Genomic DNA, 18025 nt, shown 5'->3' on the forward strand with positions numbered 1-18025 from the left:
CACAAAGACTGTCTCATATATGTCTTCCTTTTACTTTCTCTTCTCCATCCTGCTTCTCTCTGCCTTCTCTCATAGGTGTTCCCTGAAGCAGTGGACCCTGGAGATGTGGTTGCACAGCTTGAATGTAAGTTTTTAACTCTTAATTCCTGATTCTGAGAGATTTTAGAATTATGATGTTTAATCCTGAGTTAGATAAAAGTCAAAGAGGGTCTAATAAGAACTTGATAAATCTCAAGGTGAGGCCTTTTTTTTTTTTTCCTACTTTTTTTAGAATTTCGGAATATACCCGGAAGCAATAATAAAAAAAAAATACATGTGCTGCAGAGATGGGGACTCTTTCCTTTTTCTGGGTTTGATCTGTAAATAACAAAAAGAGTTATTTGAACTTTTTATTGACTAAGATGTTATGGGTTGTTAATGATGTAAGGATTATGATTTGTGTTAAGTGGGATTCTGCCCTGCATACAAAAATCTGTCTTTAACCTCATCGTGTTGTAAGTCAGTTCAGTTCAGTTCAGTCGCTCAGTCATGTCCGACTCGTTGCAACCCCATGAACCGCAGCACGCCAGGCTCCCTGTCCATCACCAACTCCCGGAGTTCACCCAAAGCCATGTCCATTGAGTCGGTGATGCCATCCAATCATCTCATCCTCTGTCGTCCCCTTCTCCTCCTGCCCTCATTCTTTCCCAGCATCAGGGTCTCTTCAAATGAGTCAGCTCTTCGCATGAGGTGGCCAAAGTATTGGAGTTTCAGCTTTAACATCAAGTCAAGAGAGTAAATAATAGAAGATTAAAGTAATAGTAGCTTAAAATATATATTTGCTTTTGTGTTTTTATTGTACATAGTATGTAAATCAATTATTTGAAAGCAACATTTTCAAGGTTGTGGTTAGCAGTAAGTTCCTCAAAGTGCTAGGAACCAACTATAAAAAGGTCCAGTTATTTGTGGGAACATCAATGCAAAGTATATTGGGGAGAAGTTATTCAAGTTCTGAATATGAAGTGAAAAGCTCTGTTACTTATCTTTGTAATCAGAAAGGGATTAGGAATTACCAGATTGGTCTAATGTATAACTGTGGCTCAAAACATCAACGATATTGAGCCTCATCAGTGTCAGCTGTCCCTTCCATGGGGTTTGCACCCCATTGGGAATCTGGCAATATAGAAACATTGCAACTTGTCACCATGCTAGAATCTGGACATACAGATAGAAATAGGGGTGGTTCATTTCTACCCTTGGAAATCCTTCTCCAGGAGATCTTTCCTACGCAGGGATCAAACCCAGATCTCCTACATTGCAGGCAGATTCTTTACCATTTGAGCCACCAGGTGCTAGTGGGTAAATGGCTTCTAATTTTTTTGAACATCTTGTTCAGTATCTGGTAAACTGTACATCTCAGAAAATATGAAGATAATTATTTCTCTCATCATGCTGAAATTTTGTTAAACATAATTATTTTTCTCTTTGATTTGAAATTTAGGAACTCTAAGAAGGGTACTTGATGATTATTATTATCTGGAATCTTTCTTGCCTTGATTTCCCTGATTCAATTTTGCTGTTAAGTCTCTTCTCTTGTCACTGATATTCTACTTTTTGGTATCTTTCTCAAATTCATGTTTGTCCGTCCTGTCTTTAAATATTGGCATTCTTCTGGCTTTACTTCTATGGTCTCTTTTTACTTAGTTTCTACTCTCTCCTTATATGATATTCTCCAAGCACTTGGCTTCATGTTTTACCTGTCTTTTGTTTTTAACCTGTCTTCTGATGACTTCACGAGAGTCTTTATCCCTGACCTCTCTGGTGAGCTTTGGGCTCCTTTTTCTTTTATTTTCTTATCAGTTTTGCAACTTTTTGTTATGTCCTAACCTTACTGATATGAAAATTAAAACTATACTAAAAGTAGAAAGGATGGAATGATGAAATCCCATAATACCTATCAGCTTTAATAGTTTTTGACATTTGCCTATTGTACTGTATGTTAACCCTTGAAAGGTTGTTGCTGAACCATGAAAGATGCCGGGATTCTTGGCCTTCAGAGGAGAAGAATTCAATCTGGAGCCAGAGACAAGGCTTGATCACTCAGAGCTTTTGTGTAATAAAGTTTTATTAAAGTATAAAAGAGATAGAGAAAGCTTCTGGCACAGTTATCAGAAGGAGGATAGAGAGTGCCCCCCCCACCCCTTGCTAGTGTTAGCAATGGAATTATATACCTTTTAATTAGTTATTACAATGAATCAAAAGAATGTCTGGAGTTTGTGAAAATTTTACCAGACCCACTCCCACAATTTACATTTTAGGATAACAAGATTAGAATTTAACAATAGAAAGATCCTCCCAGACCTACTTCCATAATATACATTCTAAACTATCAGGGTTAGTCAGAACATTTTCAGGAAGGGGAAACTGTCCTCAAGCAGGATACATTGTTGTTGTATAATCCCTAGTACAGAGTTTAAACTGAGTTGTGTAATTGACTAAGACTAAGAAGGCAATCATAAGGGATTTGATTTAGTTCATACCTGAATGGTCTAATGGTTTTCCCTACTTTCTTCAAATTAAGTCTGAATTTGGTAATAAGGAGTTCATGATCTGAGCCACAGTCAGCTCCCGGTCTTGTTTTTGTTGACTGTGTAGAGCTTCTCCATCTTTGGCTGCAAAGAACATAATCAATCTGATTTCAGTGTTGACCATCTAGGGATGTCCATGTGTAGAGTCTTCTCTTGTGTTGTTGGAAGAGGGTGTTTGCTATGACGAGTGCATTTTCTTGGCAAAAATCTATTAGTCTTTGCCCTGCTTCATTCTGTATTCCAAGGCCAAATTTGCCTGTTACTCCAGGTGTTTCTTGACTTCCTACTTTTGCATTCCAGTCCCTATAATGAAAAGGACATCTTTTTTGGGTATTAGTTCTAAAAGGTCTTGTAGGTCTTCATAGAACCGTTCAACTTCAGCTTCTTCAGCATTACTGGTTGGGGCATAGGCTTGGATTACTGTGATATTGAATGGTTTGCCTTGGAAACGAACAGAGATCATTCTGTCGTTTTTGAGATTGCATCCAAGTACTGCATTACGGACTCTTTTGTTGACCATGATGGCTACTCCATTTCTTCTGAGGGATTCCTATCCGCAGTAGTAGATATAATGGTCATCTGAGTTAAATTCACCCATTCCAGTCCATTTCAGTTCGCTGATTCCTAGAATGTCAACATTCACTCTTGCCATCTCTTCTTTGACCACTTCCAATTTGCCTTGATTCATGGACCTGACATTCCGGGTTCCTATGCAATATTGCTCTTTACAGCATGGGACCTTGCTTCTATCACCAGTCACATCCACAACTGGGTATTGTTTTTGCTTTGGCTCCATCCCTTCATTCTTTCTGGAGTTATTTCTCCACTGATCTCCAGTGGCATATTGGGCGCCTACTGACCTGGGGAGTTTCTCTTTCAGTGTCCTATCATTTTGCCTTTTCATACTGTTCATGGGGTCCTCAAGGCAAGAATACTGAAGTGGTTTGCCATTCCCTTCTCCAGTGAACCACATTCTGTCAGGTCTCTCCACCATGACCCGCCTGTCTTGGGTTGCCCCACGGGCATGGCTTAGTTTCATTGAGTTAGACAAGGCTGTGTAGGGAAAAACCACTAGACCATTCAGATATGACCTAAATCAAATCCCTTATGATTATACAGTGGAAGTGAGAAATAGATTTAAGGGCCTAGATCAGATAGATAGAGTAGGGAAAACCACTAGACTATTCAGGTATGACCTAAATCAAACCCCTTATGATTATACAGTGGAAGTGAGAAATAGATTTAAGGGACTAGATCTTATAGACAGAGTGCCTGATGAACTATGGACAGAGGTTCGTGGCATTGACAAGAGACAGGGATCGAGACCATCTCCAAGAAAAAGAAATGCAAAAAAGCAAAATGGCTGTCTGAGGAGGCCTTACAAATAGCTGTGAAAAGAAGAGAAGCGAAAAGCAAAGGAGAAAAGGAAAGATATAAGCATCTGAAGGCAGAGTTCCAAAGAATAGCAAGGAGAGATAAGAAAGCCTTCCTCAGCAATCAACGCAAAGAAATAGAGGAAAACAATAGAATGGGAAAGACTAGAGATCTATTCAAGAAAATTAGAGATACCAAGGGAACATTTCATGCAAAGATGGGCTCGATAAAGGATAGAGATGGTATGGACCTTACAGAAGCAGAAGATATTAAGAAGAGGTGGCAAGAATACACAGAAGAATTGTACAAAAAAGATCTTCACGACCCAGATAATCACGATGATGTGATCACTCACCTAGAGCCAGACATCCTGGAATGTGAAGTCAAGTGGGCCTTAGAAAGCATCACTACGAACAAAGCTAGTGGAGGTGATGGAATTCCAGTTGAGCTATTTCAAATCCTGAAAGATGATGCTGTAAAAGTGCTGCACTCAATATGCCAACAAATTTGGAAAACTCAGCAGTGGCCACAGGACTGGAAAAGGTCAGTGTTCATTCCAATCCCAAAGAAAAGCAATGCCAAAGAATGCTCAAACTTCCGCACAATTGCACTCATCTCACACGCTAGTAAAGTAATGCTCAAAATTCTCCAAGCCAGGCTTCAGCAATAATGTGAACCATGAACTTCCAGATGTTCAAGCTGGTTTTAGAAAAGGCAGAGGAACCAGAGATCAAATTGCCAACATCCGCTGGATCATCGAAAAAGCAAGAGAGTTCCAGAAAAACATCTATTTCTGCTTTATTGACTATTCCAAAGCCTTTAACTGTGTGGATCACAATAAACTGTGGAACATTCTGAAAGAGATGGGAATACCAGACCACCTGACCTGCCTCTTGAGAAATCTGTATGCAGGTCAGGAAGCAACAGTTAGAACTGGACATGGAACAACAGACTGGTTCCAGATAGGAAAAGGAGTACGTCAAGGCTGTATATTGTCACCCTGCTTATTTAACTTCTATGCAGAGTACATCATGAGAAACGCTGGGCTGGATGAAGCACCAGCTGGAATCAAGATTGCCGGGAGAAATATCAATAACCTCAGATATGCAGATGCTACCACCCTTATGGAAGAAAGTGAGGAGGAAGTAAAGAGCCTCTTGATGAAAGTGAAAGAGGAGAGTGAAAAAGTTGGCTTAAAGCTCAGTATTCAGAACACTAAGATCATGGCATCCAGTCCCATCACTTCATGGCGAATACAGGGGGAAACAAATAAACAGACTTTATTTTGGGGGGCTCCAAAATCACTACAGATGGTGATTGCAGCCATGAAATTAAAAGATGCTTACTCCTTGGAAGGAAAGTTATGGTCAACCTAGATAGCATATTAAAAAGCATAGACATTACTTGCCAACAAAGGTCCATCTAGTCAAGGCTATGGTTTTTCCAGTAGTCATGTATGGATGTGACACTTGGACTGTGAAGAAATCTGAGCACTGAAGAATTGATGCTTTTGAACTGTGGTGCTGGAGAAGACTCTTGAGAGTCCCTTGGACTGCAAGGAGATCCAAGCAGTCCATTCTAAAGCAGATCAGTCCTAGGTGTTCATTGGAAGGACTGATGCTAAAGCTGAAACTCCAATACTTTGGCCACCTCATGCAAAGAGATGACTCATTGGAAAAGACCCTGATGCTGGGAGGGATTGGGGGCAGGAGGAGAAGGGGACAACATAGGATGAGATGGCTGGATGGCATCACCAACTCGATGGACATGAGTTTGAGTAAACTCTGGGAGTTGGTGATGGACAGGGAGGCCTGGTGTGCTGCGATTCATGGGCTCGCAAAGAGTCAGATACGACTGAGTGACTCAACTGAACTGAACTGAACAGATACGGAGGAACCACTTACACAGAGAAACCAATATGGAGGGCTGGCTATAAGCTGTATGTGGATTTTTTACAGAGAGAATGGGCATCCCTGGCCCTCACATTGTTTAAGGGTGAGCTACATACTGCCACAAATATACGGCCTTCAAAGCTCTTCTTGCCGATGTGGGTATTGCTTGCTCCCTCTCTTCTCTCCAGTCCTTCCTCAAATTTATCATTATAATGAGAGATCTTTTCTCATCCAAGTATTTAATAATGGCATTGCCTTTTGGTCAATATCTCGATCTCTATCCCATTGTCTTTAAGGTTATCCTATCTTCTAGCAGGATACTTGGAGCGTAAGAGAGTGTTTTTAGTATTTCCACTAAGACAACAGCTGTGAAAAGGGTACTGCTCAGGGTAAATAGGGATGGAGATAGTTCTCCTGTTTTTCTTCTTAGCACTGATACGTTATTTTTTATTTTTTCTCTCATCAGAATGATAGTTTCATAAGAGCATTGACTTTTCCTTTTTTGTAGCTGCTGTGTGCATATGACAATACCTGATACATACTAGATGTTTAATGTTCAAAGGAGTTAAATAAAATACCATAAATATCATATAACTGCCTCTCATTACTCTTTTCATGAGTGCTGGAACTGTGCAATTGAAAGATACCTGTTTGCACTATAATCCTTTGATTAGGAAATATATGTTGTATTTGAAAATTTGTAATATATTAATAATTACCTTGGTTTCATACCCTTCAATGTTTGGATAAAGAAAAGATAAGATCTTTATTTTTATTGCAGTAGATTACTAGCTGTCCCTATTGTTTTCTCTTGCCTATAGGGAAAAATAGCAGTTTCATTATAGCTCCTACTTTATCGCTTCTGAGAATTGCTGCTTGTTTGGTGTCTGCAGTATTTAAAATGCTTTCACATGAAGATTTGAAGGCTGAGAATAAATCCTTCGTGTCTATGAGTGAGAGACTCCCTGCCTCAGTCATCAGGAGAGCTTGTAGGACTCAGGATTCATATTTTAAATCCATGATGGCAAATGCATTCCCACCAATTGCCCTTGTAGTTAAAGTGGATAAATAGGCATTTATTAGAAATTGTTATAGCGATTACTCTTGTTGGTACAAAGGATTAATGGTATTCTGGCACTTTCTCTTAAGTTTACTATAGCTTTTGACTTGCTGCACATGACTAAGATTTCTGGAATGCTGTAGTACATTTACTTTGTAACTCACATTGAAAGTACATGTAAAAATTTGAATTTTTACAGAGAAAGAAGGGAAATTGTCATTACTTAGTTATAAGATAAAAAAACAACAGTAAAATGGGACTAATTATATGTTCCAGTAATTGGAACTTACTATTTGGTTTCCAGGAACATTAGTTCTGTAAAAGCTTTTTCTTTAGTAATTTAAAGTCTTTCTTTTAAAAAATTTTTTTTATTGAAGGATAATTGCTTTATAGAATTTTGTTGTTTTCTGTCAAACCTCAACATGAATCAGCCATCAGTTCAGTTCAGTTGCTCAGTCGTGTCTGACTTTTTGCGACTCCATGAATCGCAGCACGCCAGGCCTCCCTGTCCATCACCAGCTCCCGGAGTTTACTCAAACTCATGTCCATCGAGTTGGTGATGCCATCCAGCCATCTCATCCTCTGTCGTCCCCTTCTCTTCCTGCCCCCAATCCCTCCCAGCATCAGGGTCTTTTCCAATGAGTCAACTCTTTGCATGAGGTGGCCCATGCAAAGTCAGCATGGGCCAATATCAGTCCCTCCAATGAACACCCAGGACTGGTCTCCTTTAGGATGGACTGGTTGGACCTCCTTGCAGTCCAAGGGACTCGCAAGAGTCCTCTCCAGCACCACAGTTCAAAAGCATCAATTCTTCAGCGCTCAACCTTCTTCACAGTCCAACTCTCAGATCCATACATGACCACTGGAAAAACCATAGCCTTGACTAGATGGACCTTTGTTGGCAAAGTAATATCTCTGCTTTTTAATATGCTATCTAGGTTGACCATGACTTTCCTTCCAAGGAGTAAGCATCTTTTAATTTCATGGCTGTAATCACCATCTGCAGTGATTTTGGAGCTCCCCAAAATAAAGTCAGCCACTGTTTCCACTGTTTCCCCATCTAATTGCCATAAAGTGATGGGACCAGATGCCATGATCTTAGTTTTCTGAATGTTGAGCTTTAAGCCAACTTTTTCGCTCTCCTCTTTCACTTTCATCCGTAGGTATACATATATCCTCTCCCTTTTGGACCTCCCTCCCATCTCCCTCCCCATCCCACCCCTTTAGACTGCTGCACAGCCCTGGTTTAAGTTTCCTGAGCCATACAACAAATTCCCATTGGCTATCTATTTTATGTATGTTAATGGAAGTTTCCATGTTACTCTTTCCATACATCTCACTCTCCCTTCCCCTCTCCCCATGTCCATAAGTCTATTCTCTATGTCTGTTTCTCCACTGCTGCCCTGTAAATAAATTCTTCAGTACCATTTTTCTGGATTCTGTATTAGAATACAATATTTATCTTTCTCTTTATGACTCACTTCACTCTGTATAATAGGTTTTAGGTTCATCCACCTCATCAGAACTGACTCAAATGCATTCCTTTTTATGGCTGAGTAATATTCCATTGGGCATTTGTACCACAACTTCTTTATCCATTCATCTGTCGATGGACATCTATGTTGCTTCCATGCTCTAGCTATTGTAAATAGTGCTTCAGTGAATAATGGGATACATGTGTCTTTTTCAATTTTGGTTTCCTCAGGGTATATGCCTAGGAGTGGAATTGCTGGGTCATATGGTGGTTTTATTCCTAGTTTTTAAAGGAGTCTCCATACTGTCTTCCATAGTGGCTGTATCAGTTTGCATTCCCACCAACAGTGCAAGAGCATTCCCTTTTCTCCACACCCTCTCCAGCATTTATTGTTTGTAGACTTTTTGATGATGGCCATTCTGACCAGTGTGAGGTAATATCTCATTGTAGTTTTTATTTGCATTTCTCTAATAATGAGTGATGTTGAGCATCTTTTCATGTGTTTGTTAGCCATCTGTGTGTCTTCTTTGGAGAAATGTCTATTTAGGTCTTTCCCCCACTTTTTGATTGGGTTGTTTGTTTTTCTGGTATTGAGTTCTATGAGCTGCTTGTATATTTTGGAAATTAATCCTTTGTCAGTTGTTTCATTTGCTATTATTTTCTCCCATTCTGAGGGTTGTCTTTTCACCTTGCTTAAAGTTTCTTTGCAGTGCAAAAGCTTTTAAGTTTAATCAGGTCACACTTGTTTACTTTTGTTTTTATTTCCATTACTCTAGGAGGTAGGTCATAGAGGATCTTGCTTTGTTTTATGTCGGAGTGTTCTGCCTGTGTTTTTGTCTAACAGTTTCATAGTTTTTGGTCTTACATTTAGGTCTTTAATCCATTTTGAGTTTATCTTTGTGTATGGTGTTAGGAAGTGTTCTAATTTCATTCTTTTACATGTAGCTGTCCAGTTTTCCCAGCACCATTTATTGAAGAGGCTGTCTTTGCCCCATTGTATATTCTTGCCTCCTTTGTCAGAAATGAGGTACCCATGGGTGGATGGGTTTATTTCTGGGCTTTCTATCTTGTTCCAATGGTCTATATTTCTGTTTTCGTGTCAGTAACATACTGTCTTGATGACTGTAGCTTTGTAATACAGTCTGAAGTCAGGAAGATTGATTCCTCCAGCTCCATTCTTCTTTCTCAAGACTGCTTTGGCTATCCTGGGGTATTTTGTGTTTCCATATGAATTGTGAAATTTTTTGCTCTAGTTCTGTGAAAAATACCATTGGTAATTTGACAGGGATCACATTGAATCTGTAGATTGCATTTGGTAGTATAGTCATTTTTACAATATTGATTCTTCCTACCAGGAACATGGAATATCTCTCCATCTGTTTATGTTGTCTTTGATTTCTTTCATCACTGTCTTATAATTTTATGTGTACAGTTCTTTTGTCTCCTTAGGTAAGTTTATTCCTAGATATTTAATTCTTTTTGTGGCAGTGGTGAATGGGATTGATTCCTTAATTTCTCTTTCTGATTTTTCATTGTTAGTATATAGAAATGCAGGTGATTTCTGTGTATTGATTTTATATCCTGCAACTTTGCTAAATTCACTCATTAGCTCTAGTAATTTTCTGATACTATCTTTAGGGTTTTCTATGTACAGTATCATGTCATCTGCAAACAGTGAGAGCTTTACTACTTCTTTTCTGATCTGGATTCCTTTTATTTCTTTTTCTTCTCTGATTGCTATAGCTAGGACATCCAGAACTATGTTGAATAATAGTGGTGAAAGTGGACACCCTTGTCTTGTTCCTCATCTTAGGGGGAATGCTTTCAGTTTTTCACCATTGAGAATAATGTTTGCTGTAGGCTTATCATATATGGCCTTTACTATGTGAAGGTAGGTTCCTTCTATGCCCACTTTTTGAAGAGTTTTATTCATAAATGGGTGCTGAATTTTGTCAAAGGATTTTTCTGCATTTATTGAGATTATCATATGGTTTTTACCTTTCAGTTTGTTAATATGGTATACCACATTGATTTGCATATATTGAAGAATCCTTGCATTCCTGGAATAAGCTCAACTTGATCATGGCATCTGAGCTTTTTGATGTGTTGCTGAATTCTGTTTGCTAACATTTTGTTGAGGATTTTTGCATCTGTGTTCATCAGTGATATTGGGCTGTAGTTTTCTTTTTTTGTGTGTTGTCTTTGTCTTGTTTTTGTATCGGGGTAATTGGCCTTGTAGAATGAGTTTGGAAGTGTTCCTTCCTCTGTAATTTTTTGAAAGAGTTTTAGAAGGATAAGCATTAGCTCTTCTCTGAATGTTTGATAGAGTTCTCCTGTGAAGCCATCTGGTCCTGGGCTTTTGTATTTTGGGAGATTTTTTATCACAGCTTCAATTTTGGTGCTTACAATTGAGTTGTTTATAATTTCTCTTTCTTCCTGGTTCAGTTTTTCAAGATTGAACTTTTCTAAGAATCTGTCCATTTCTTCCAGGTTATCCATTTTATTGCCATATAGTTGTTCATAATAGTCTCTTATAATCCTTTGTATTTTTGCATTGTTTTTTGTTACCTCTCCTTTTTCATCTCTAATTTTGTTGATTTGATTCTTCCCTCTTTTTCTTGATGAGTCTGGCTTGTCAATTTTGTTTATCTTTATGAAGATTTGTCAATTTTGTTTATCTTCTCAAAGAACCCACTTTTAATTTCATTAATCTTTACTATTGTTTCTTTCATTTCTTTTTCATTTATTTCTGCTCAAATCTTTTTTTTTTTTAACTTTACTTAATTGTATTAGTTTTGCCAAATATCAAAATGAATCCACCACAGGTATACATGTGTTCCCCATCCTGAACCCTCCTCCCTCCTCCCTCCCCATTCCATCCCTCTGGGTCATCCCAGTGCACCAGCCCCAAGCATCCAGCATTGTGCATCGAACCTGGACTGGCAACTCGTTTCATACATGATATTTTACATGTTTCAATGCCATTCTCCCAAATCTTCCCACCCTCTCCCTCTCTCTCAGAGTCCATAAGACTGTTCTATACATCAGTGTCTCTTTTGCTGTCTCGTACACTGGGTTATTGTTACCATCTTTCTAAATTCCATATATATGCGTTAGTATACTGTATTGGTGTTTTTCTTTCTGGCTTACTTCACTCTGTATAATAGGCTCCAGTTTCATCCACCTCATTAGAACTGATTCAAATGTATTCTTTTTAATGGCTGAGTAATACTCCATTGTGTATATGTACCATAGCTTTCTTATCCATTCATCTGCTGATGGACATCTAGGTTGGTTCCATGCTCAAATCTTTATGATGTGTTTCTTTCTACAACCTTGAAACCTGGAAAAAAAGAGACCTCAAACACAATAAGATTTTAAAAATAGTGAAAAGGTAGAGAAATACTACACAAAGGAAGGAACAATCTAGAAACACAGAAGTCCAAGTAAATGAAGAGGAAATAGGCAAACTACCTGAAAAATAATTCAGAATAATTATAGTAAAGATGATCAAAAACCTTGAAAACAAAACGGAGAAAATGCAAGAATCAATTAACAAAGACCTAGAGGAATTAGAGAATAAGCATACCTAGACAACAGAATTACTGAAATTAAAAATACTCTAGAAGGAATCAATAGCAGAATATCTGAAGCAGAAGAATGAATCAGTGATCTGGAAGATAAAATGGTGGAAATAACTTCTCAAGAGCACAATAAAGTAAAAAGAATGAGAAGAACCGAGGATAGTCGCAGAGATCTCTGGGACAATATCAAATGCACCAATATTTGAATTATAGGGGTCCCAGATGAAGAGAAGAAGAAAGGGTATGAGAAAATTTTTGAAGAGATTATAGTTGAATATTTCCCCAACATGGAAAAGGAAATAGTTGAATCAAAGAGGCACAAAGAGTGCTATACAGGATAAACCCAAGGAGAAACACGCCAAGACACATACTAATCAAACTAACAAATACTAAACACAAAGAAAGAATATTAAAAGCAGCAAGGGAGAAGCAACAAGTAACATTCAAGGGAAACCCCATACACTTAACAGCTGATCTTTCAGCCGAAACTCGGCAGGCCAGAAAGGAATAGCAGGATACATTTGAAGTACCAAAAGGGAAAAATCTATAACCAAGATTACTGTACCCCACAAAGATCTCATTCAAAATTGATGGAGAAATAAAAAGCTTTTCAGACAAGCAAAAGTTAAGAGAATTCCATACCACCAAACCAGCTTTACAACAAATGTTAAAGGGACTTATATAGTCAAGAAATAGAAGAGAAGAAAAAAGATCTACAAAATCAACCCCAAACAATTAAAATGGCAATAGGAACATCCAGTTCCAGTCCCAGTTCAGTCGCTCAGTCGTGTCTAACTCTTTGCGGCCCCATGAACCACAGCACACCAGGCCTCCTTGTCCATCACCAACTCCTGGAGTCCACCCAAACCCATGTCCATTGAGTCGGTGGTGCCATTCAACCATCTTATCCTCTGTCGTTCCCTTCTCCTCCTGCCCTCAATTTTTCCCAGAGGTGCCACTAATTACTAAGTCTATTGGGGTTCCTCTAGGATGGAGATTTCAGTGTGAACTTTATTGTAGGGTGATTTCTTGAGCTATGTTATTGGAAATTATGTCAGCATCTTTTAATGTCTTTTCTCTTCAACAGATCATATTCAGTAGAAAAATCATTTACATATTTCTCCTGGAAGCTATATACTTGATGACCTGTTTTTAGAACCTTGTGGTGTAAGGACCTATAGTAAAGTCTCATTACATAGCTGAGATTCTTAATCTACCTGTTTTCATTTGTACTTGCTGTTTCCATGACAGTGAGGACAACAGTGACTATTACTGTTACTTCTTTTTCTCTTCCTCCTAACCCTCTTCTTCCCTCTGCTTCTCCTTTCCCTAAAAAACTTTCAATCCATCTCCCCTTACCCTCCTGTTCTAACTCTTTAGAGAATAACTCCCTTTCATGTGTCTGAGAATGGGTAAGGGCAGTTTCCTAGCAGTAAGTTAGAAGAAGGATATGGGGTGGACTGTTTCTGAAATTTTCAGTTATTTCTCTGGTTTTAGCTCCACTGATTTTGTCATTGCCAAAGGTACATTGTACCACCAATTGCTATGTTTTTTAGGAGTTCTTTAGTATAAAAAAGCTTGCTTCTAAGCTTTTCTCTCTATTGGCTTAAGGTTCTTTCTTTAGGCTGTTAACTCAGTTACCACTTTTGTTCAAATTTTTTTCTCTTTAGTTTTGTCATTGTGAGTTGGTGTGTATGTGTGTGTTTAATTCCTTTATTCATTTAGTGAGAGTTCAGAAAGGAACTATATGCATACATTTAACCTGCTATCTCTAACAGTAGCTGACTGAAATATTACAGTATGACCACCTGTGTAACTGCAACCTAGGTCAAGAATTAGAACATTGCCAAATTTCAGAAAACCTACCTTATACTCTCTAACCTCTATTCAATATCACAGTAATCCAAGTCTATGCCCCAACCAGTAATGCTGAAGAAGCTGAAGTTGAACGGTTCTATGAAGACCTATAAGACCTTCTAGAATTAACACCCAAAAAAGATGTCCTTTTCATTATAGGGGACTGGAATGCAAAAGTAGGATGTCAAGAAACACCTGGAATAACAGGCAAATTTGGTCTTGGAGTACAGAATGAAGCAGGGCAAACACTAATAGAGTTCTGCCAAGAGAATGCACTGGTAATAGCAAACACCCTCTTCCCACAATACAAGAGAAGACTCTACACATGGACACTGACAGATGTTTAATGCTGAAATCATACTGATTATATTTTTTGCAGCCAAAGATGGAGAAGCTCTATACATTCAGCAAAAATAAGACTGGGAGCTGACTGTGGCTCAGATCATGAACTCCTTATTGTCAAATTCAGACTTAAATTGAAGTAGGGAAAATCACTAGACCACTCAGGTATGATCTAAATCAAATCCCTAACGATTATACAGTGGCAGTGAGAAATAGATTAAAGGGACTAGATCTGATAAAGAGTGCCTGATGAACTATGGATGGAGGTTCCTGACATTGTACAGTAGACAGGGATCAAGACCATCCCCAAGAAAAAGAAATGCAAAAAAGCAAAATGGCTGTCTGAGGAGGCCTTACAAATAGCCATGAAAAGAAGGGAAGCGAAAAGCAAAACAGAAAAGGAAAGATATACCCATTTGAATGCAGAGTTCCAAAGAATAGGAAGGATAGATAAGAAAGCCTTCCTCAGTGATCAGTGCAAAGAAATAGACGAAAACAATAGAATGGGATCTATTCAAGAAAATTAGAGATACCAAGGGAACATTTCATGCAAAGATGGGCACAATCAAGGACAGAAATGGTATGGACCTAACAGAAGCAGAAGATATTAAGAAGAGGTGGCAAGGATACACAGAAGAACTGTACAAAAAAGATCTTCATGACCCAGATAACCACGATGGTGTGATCACTGACCTAGAGCCAGACATCCTGGAATGTGAAGTCAAGTGGGCCTTAGAAAGCATCACTATGAACAAAGTGAGTGGAGATGATGGAATTCCAGTTGAGCTATTTCAAATCCTGAAAGATGATGCTGTGAAAGTGCTGCACTCAATATGCCAGCAAATTTGGAAAACTTGCAGTGGCCATGGGACTGGAAAAAGTCAGTGTTTATTCCAATCCCAAAGAAAGGCAATGCCAAAGAATGCTCAAACTACTGCACAATTGCACTCATCTCACATGATAGCAAAGTAATACTCAAAATTCTCCAAGCCAGTACGTGAACCATGAACTTCCAGATGTTCAAGCTGGTTTTAGAAAAGGCAGAGGAACCAGAGATAAAATTTCCAACCACCACTGGATCACCAAAAAAGCAAGAGAGCTCCAGAAAAACAACTATTTCTGTTTTATTGACTATGTCAAAGCCTTTGACTGTGTGGATCACAATAAACTGTGGAAAATTCGGAAAGAGATGGGAATACCAGACCACCTGACCTGCCTCTTGAGAAAATGTATGTAGGTCAGGAAGCAACAGTTAGAAATGGATATGGAACAGCAGTCTTGTTCCAAATAGGAAAAGGAGTACATCAAAGCTGTATATTGTCACCATGCTTATTTAATTTATATGCAGACTATATCTTGAGAAACACTGGGATTGATACAGCACAAGCTGGAATCAAGATTGCTGGGAGAAATATCAATAACCTCAAATATGCAGATGACACGACCTTTATGGCAGGAAGTGAAGAAGAACTAAAGGGCCTCTTGATGAAAGTGCAAGAGGAGAGTGAAAAGTTGGCTTAAAGGTCAACATTCAGAAAACAAAAATGGCGTCCAGTCCCATCACTACATGGCAAATAGATGGAGAAACAGTGGAAACTGTGGCAGACTTTAATTTCTTGGGCTCCAAAATCACTGCAGATGGTGACTGCATCCATGAAATAAAAAGATGCTTACTCCTTTGAAGAGAAGTTATGACCAACCTAGACAGCCTGTTAAAAAGCAGAGACATTATTTCGTCAACAAAGGTCCATCTAGTCAAGGCTATGGTTTTTCCAGTAGTCATGTATGGATGTGAGAGTTGGACTATAAAGAAGCTGAGTAGTGAAGAATTGATGCTTTTGAACTGTGGTGTTGGAGAAGACTCTTGAGAGTCCCTTGGACTGCAAGGAGATCCAACCAGTTAATCCTAAAGGAGATGAGTCCTGAATATTCATTCGAAGGACTGATGCTGAAGCTGAAACTCCAATACTTTGGCCACCTGATGTGAAGAACTGACTCATTAGAAAAGACCCTGATGCTGGGAAAGATTGAAGGCGAGTGGAAAAGGGGACGACAGAGGATGAGATGGTTGGATGACACCACCCACTCAACGGTCATGAGATTGAGTAAACTCCGTGAGTTGGTGATGGACAGGGAGGCCTGGCATGCCACAGTCCATGGGGTCGCAATGAGTTGGACACAGCTGATTGAACTGATAAGGAAAGCTTTCTGAAATTTCAGTTCAGCTCAGTCTTTCAGTCATGTCTGACTCTTTGCGACCCCTTAGACTGCAGCACACCAGGCTTCTCTGTCCATCACCAATTCCCAGAGCTTACTCAAACTTGTCCATCGAATTGGTGATGCTATCCAACCATCTCATCCTCTGTCGTCCCCTTCTCCTCCCACCTTCAATCTTTCCCAGCATCAGGGTCTTTACAAATGAGTCAGTTCTTTGCATCATGTGGCCAAATATTAGAGTTTCAGCTTCAGCATCAGTCCTCTCAATGAATCTTCAGCGTTGATTTACCTTAGGATTCACTAGTTTGATCTCCTTGCTTTCCAGGGACTCTCAAGAATCTTCTCTAGCACCACAGTTCAAAAGCATCGATTCTTTGGCACTCAGCTTTCTTTATAGTCCAACTCTCACATCCATACATGACTACTGGAAAAACCATAGCTTTGACTAGATGGACCTTTATTGGGAAAGTAGTCTCTGCTTTTTAACATGCTGTCTATGTTGGTCATAACTTTTCTTCCAAGGAGCAAGTGTCTTTTATTTCATGGCTGCAGTCACCATCTGCAGTGATTTTGGAGCCCCCTCAAAAATAAAGTTTGTCACTGTTTCCCTTGTTCCCCCATCTATTTGCCATGAAGTGATGGGACTGGATGCCATGATTTTAGTTTTCTGAATGTTGACTTTTAAGCCAACTTTTTCACTCTCCTCTTGCACTTTCATCAAGAGGCCCTTTAGTTCTTCTTCACTTTCTGCCATAATGGTGGTGTCATCTTCATATCTGGTTATTGATATTTCTCCCAGCAATCTTGATTCCAGCTTGTGCTTTATCCAGCCTGCATTTCACATGATATACTCTGCATAGAAATTAAAAAGGAGGGTGACAATATACAGCTTAGCATGCTCCTTTCCTAATTTGGAACCAGTCTGTTGTTCCATGTCTGGTTCTAACTGTTGGTTCTTGACCTGACTACAGATTTCTCAGGAGGCAGGTAAGGTGGTTTGGTATTCCCATGTCTTTCAGGATTTTGCACAGTTTATTGTGATCCACACAGTCAGAGGCTTTGGCATAGTCAATAAAGCAGATGTAGTATATTTCTGGAACTCTCTTGCTTTTACAATGATCCAGCAGATGGCAATTTTATCTCTGGTTCCTCTGTCTTTTTAAAATGAAGCTTGAACATCTGAAATTTGGCTATATCTATTTATTGACCTAAAGGCTTCCCTGGTGGCTCAGATGGTAAAAAATCTGCCTGCTTTGCAGGAGACCTGGGTTCTATCCCTGTGTTGGAAAGATCCCCTGGAGAAAAGAATGGCTAACCACTCCAATGTTTTTGCTTGGAGAATTCCATGGACAGGGTAGCCTTGTGGCCTAGAGTACATGGAGTTGTAAAGAGTCAGACACAGCTGAGCCAGTAACACTTTTACTTTTGTGTTCAATCTCTATTTCCTCTATGCTCCAGAAAGAAATTTCCATTTTAAAGTCTGATATTGTAGTTTAGTTTTGCCTATTGTTGAAAATTAAATAAATGGAATCATTGTTTGCAAATTCTTTTGTTCCAGGCCTATTTTGCTTAGCATTTTTGCTGAGAAATTGATTTTTGTTTTGATAACTGTTTCATTTGTCATTGTTGCTATGTAGTATCTCCTTATGTGACTATAC

General features: G+C 39.0%; 1 protein-coding gene across 6 annotated transcripts in view; it reads left to right on the plus strand.

Moving 5' to 3' along the window:
• SPATA6 (spermatogenesis associated 6) overlaps window positions 1-18025 on the plus strand; it is a 158492-nt gene that overhangs the window by 23301 nt on the left and 117166 nt on the right. For all 6 annotated transcript variants that reach the window (XM_025288780.2, XM_044945033.1, XM_025288781.2 and 3 more), the window contains exon 3: window positions 76-124. In XM_025288780.2, the coding sequence (XP_025144565.2) occupies window positions 76-124 (49 nt within the window). The remainder of the gene's footprint in view (window positions 1-75; window positions 125-18025) is intronic.

Source organism: Bubalus bubalis, chromosome 6, assembly GCF_019923935.1.
Source record: "Bubalus bubalis isolate 160015118507 breed Murrah chromosome 6, NDDB_SH_1, whole genome shotgun sequence".
In the NCBI taxonomy this organism is placed as follows: domain Eukaryota; kingdom Metazoa; phylum Chordata; class Mammalia; order Artiodactyla; family Bovidae; genus Bubalus; species Bubalus bubalis.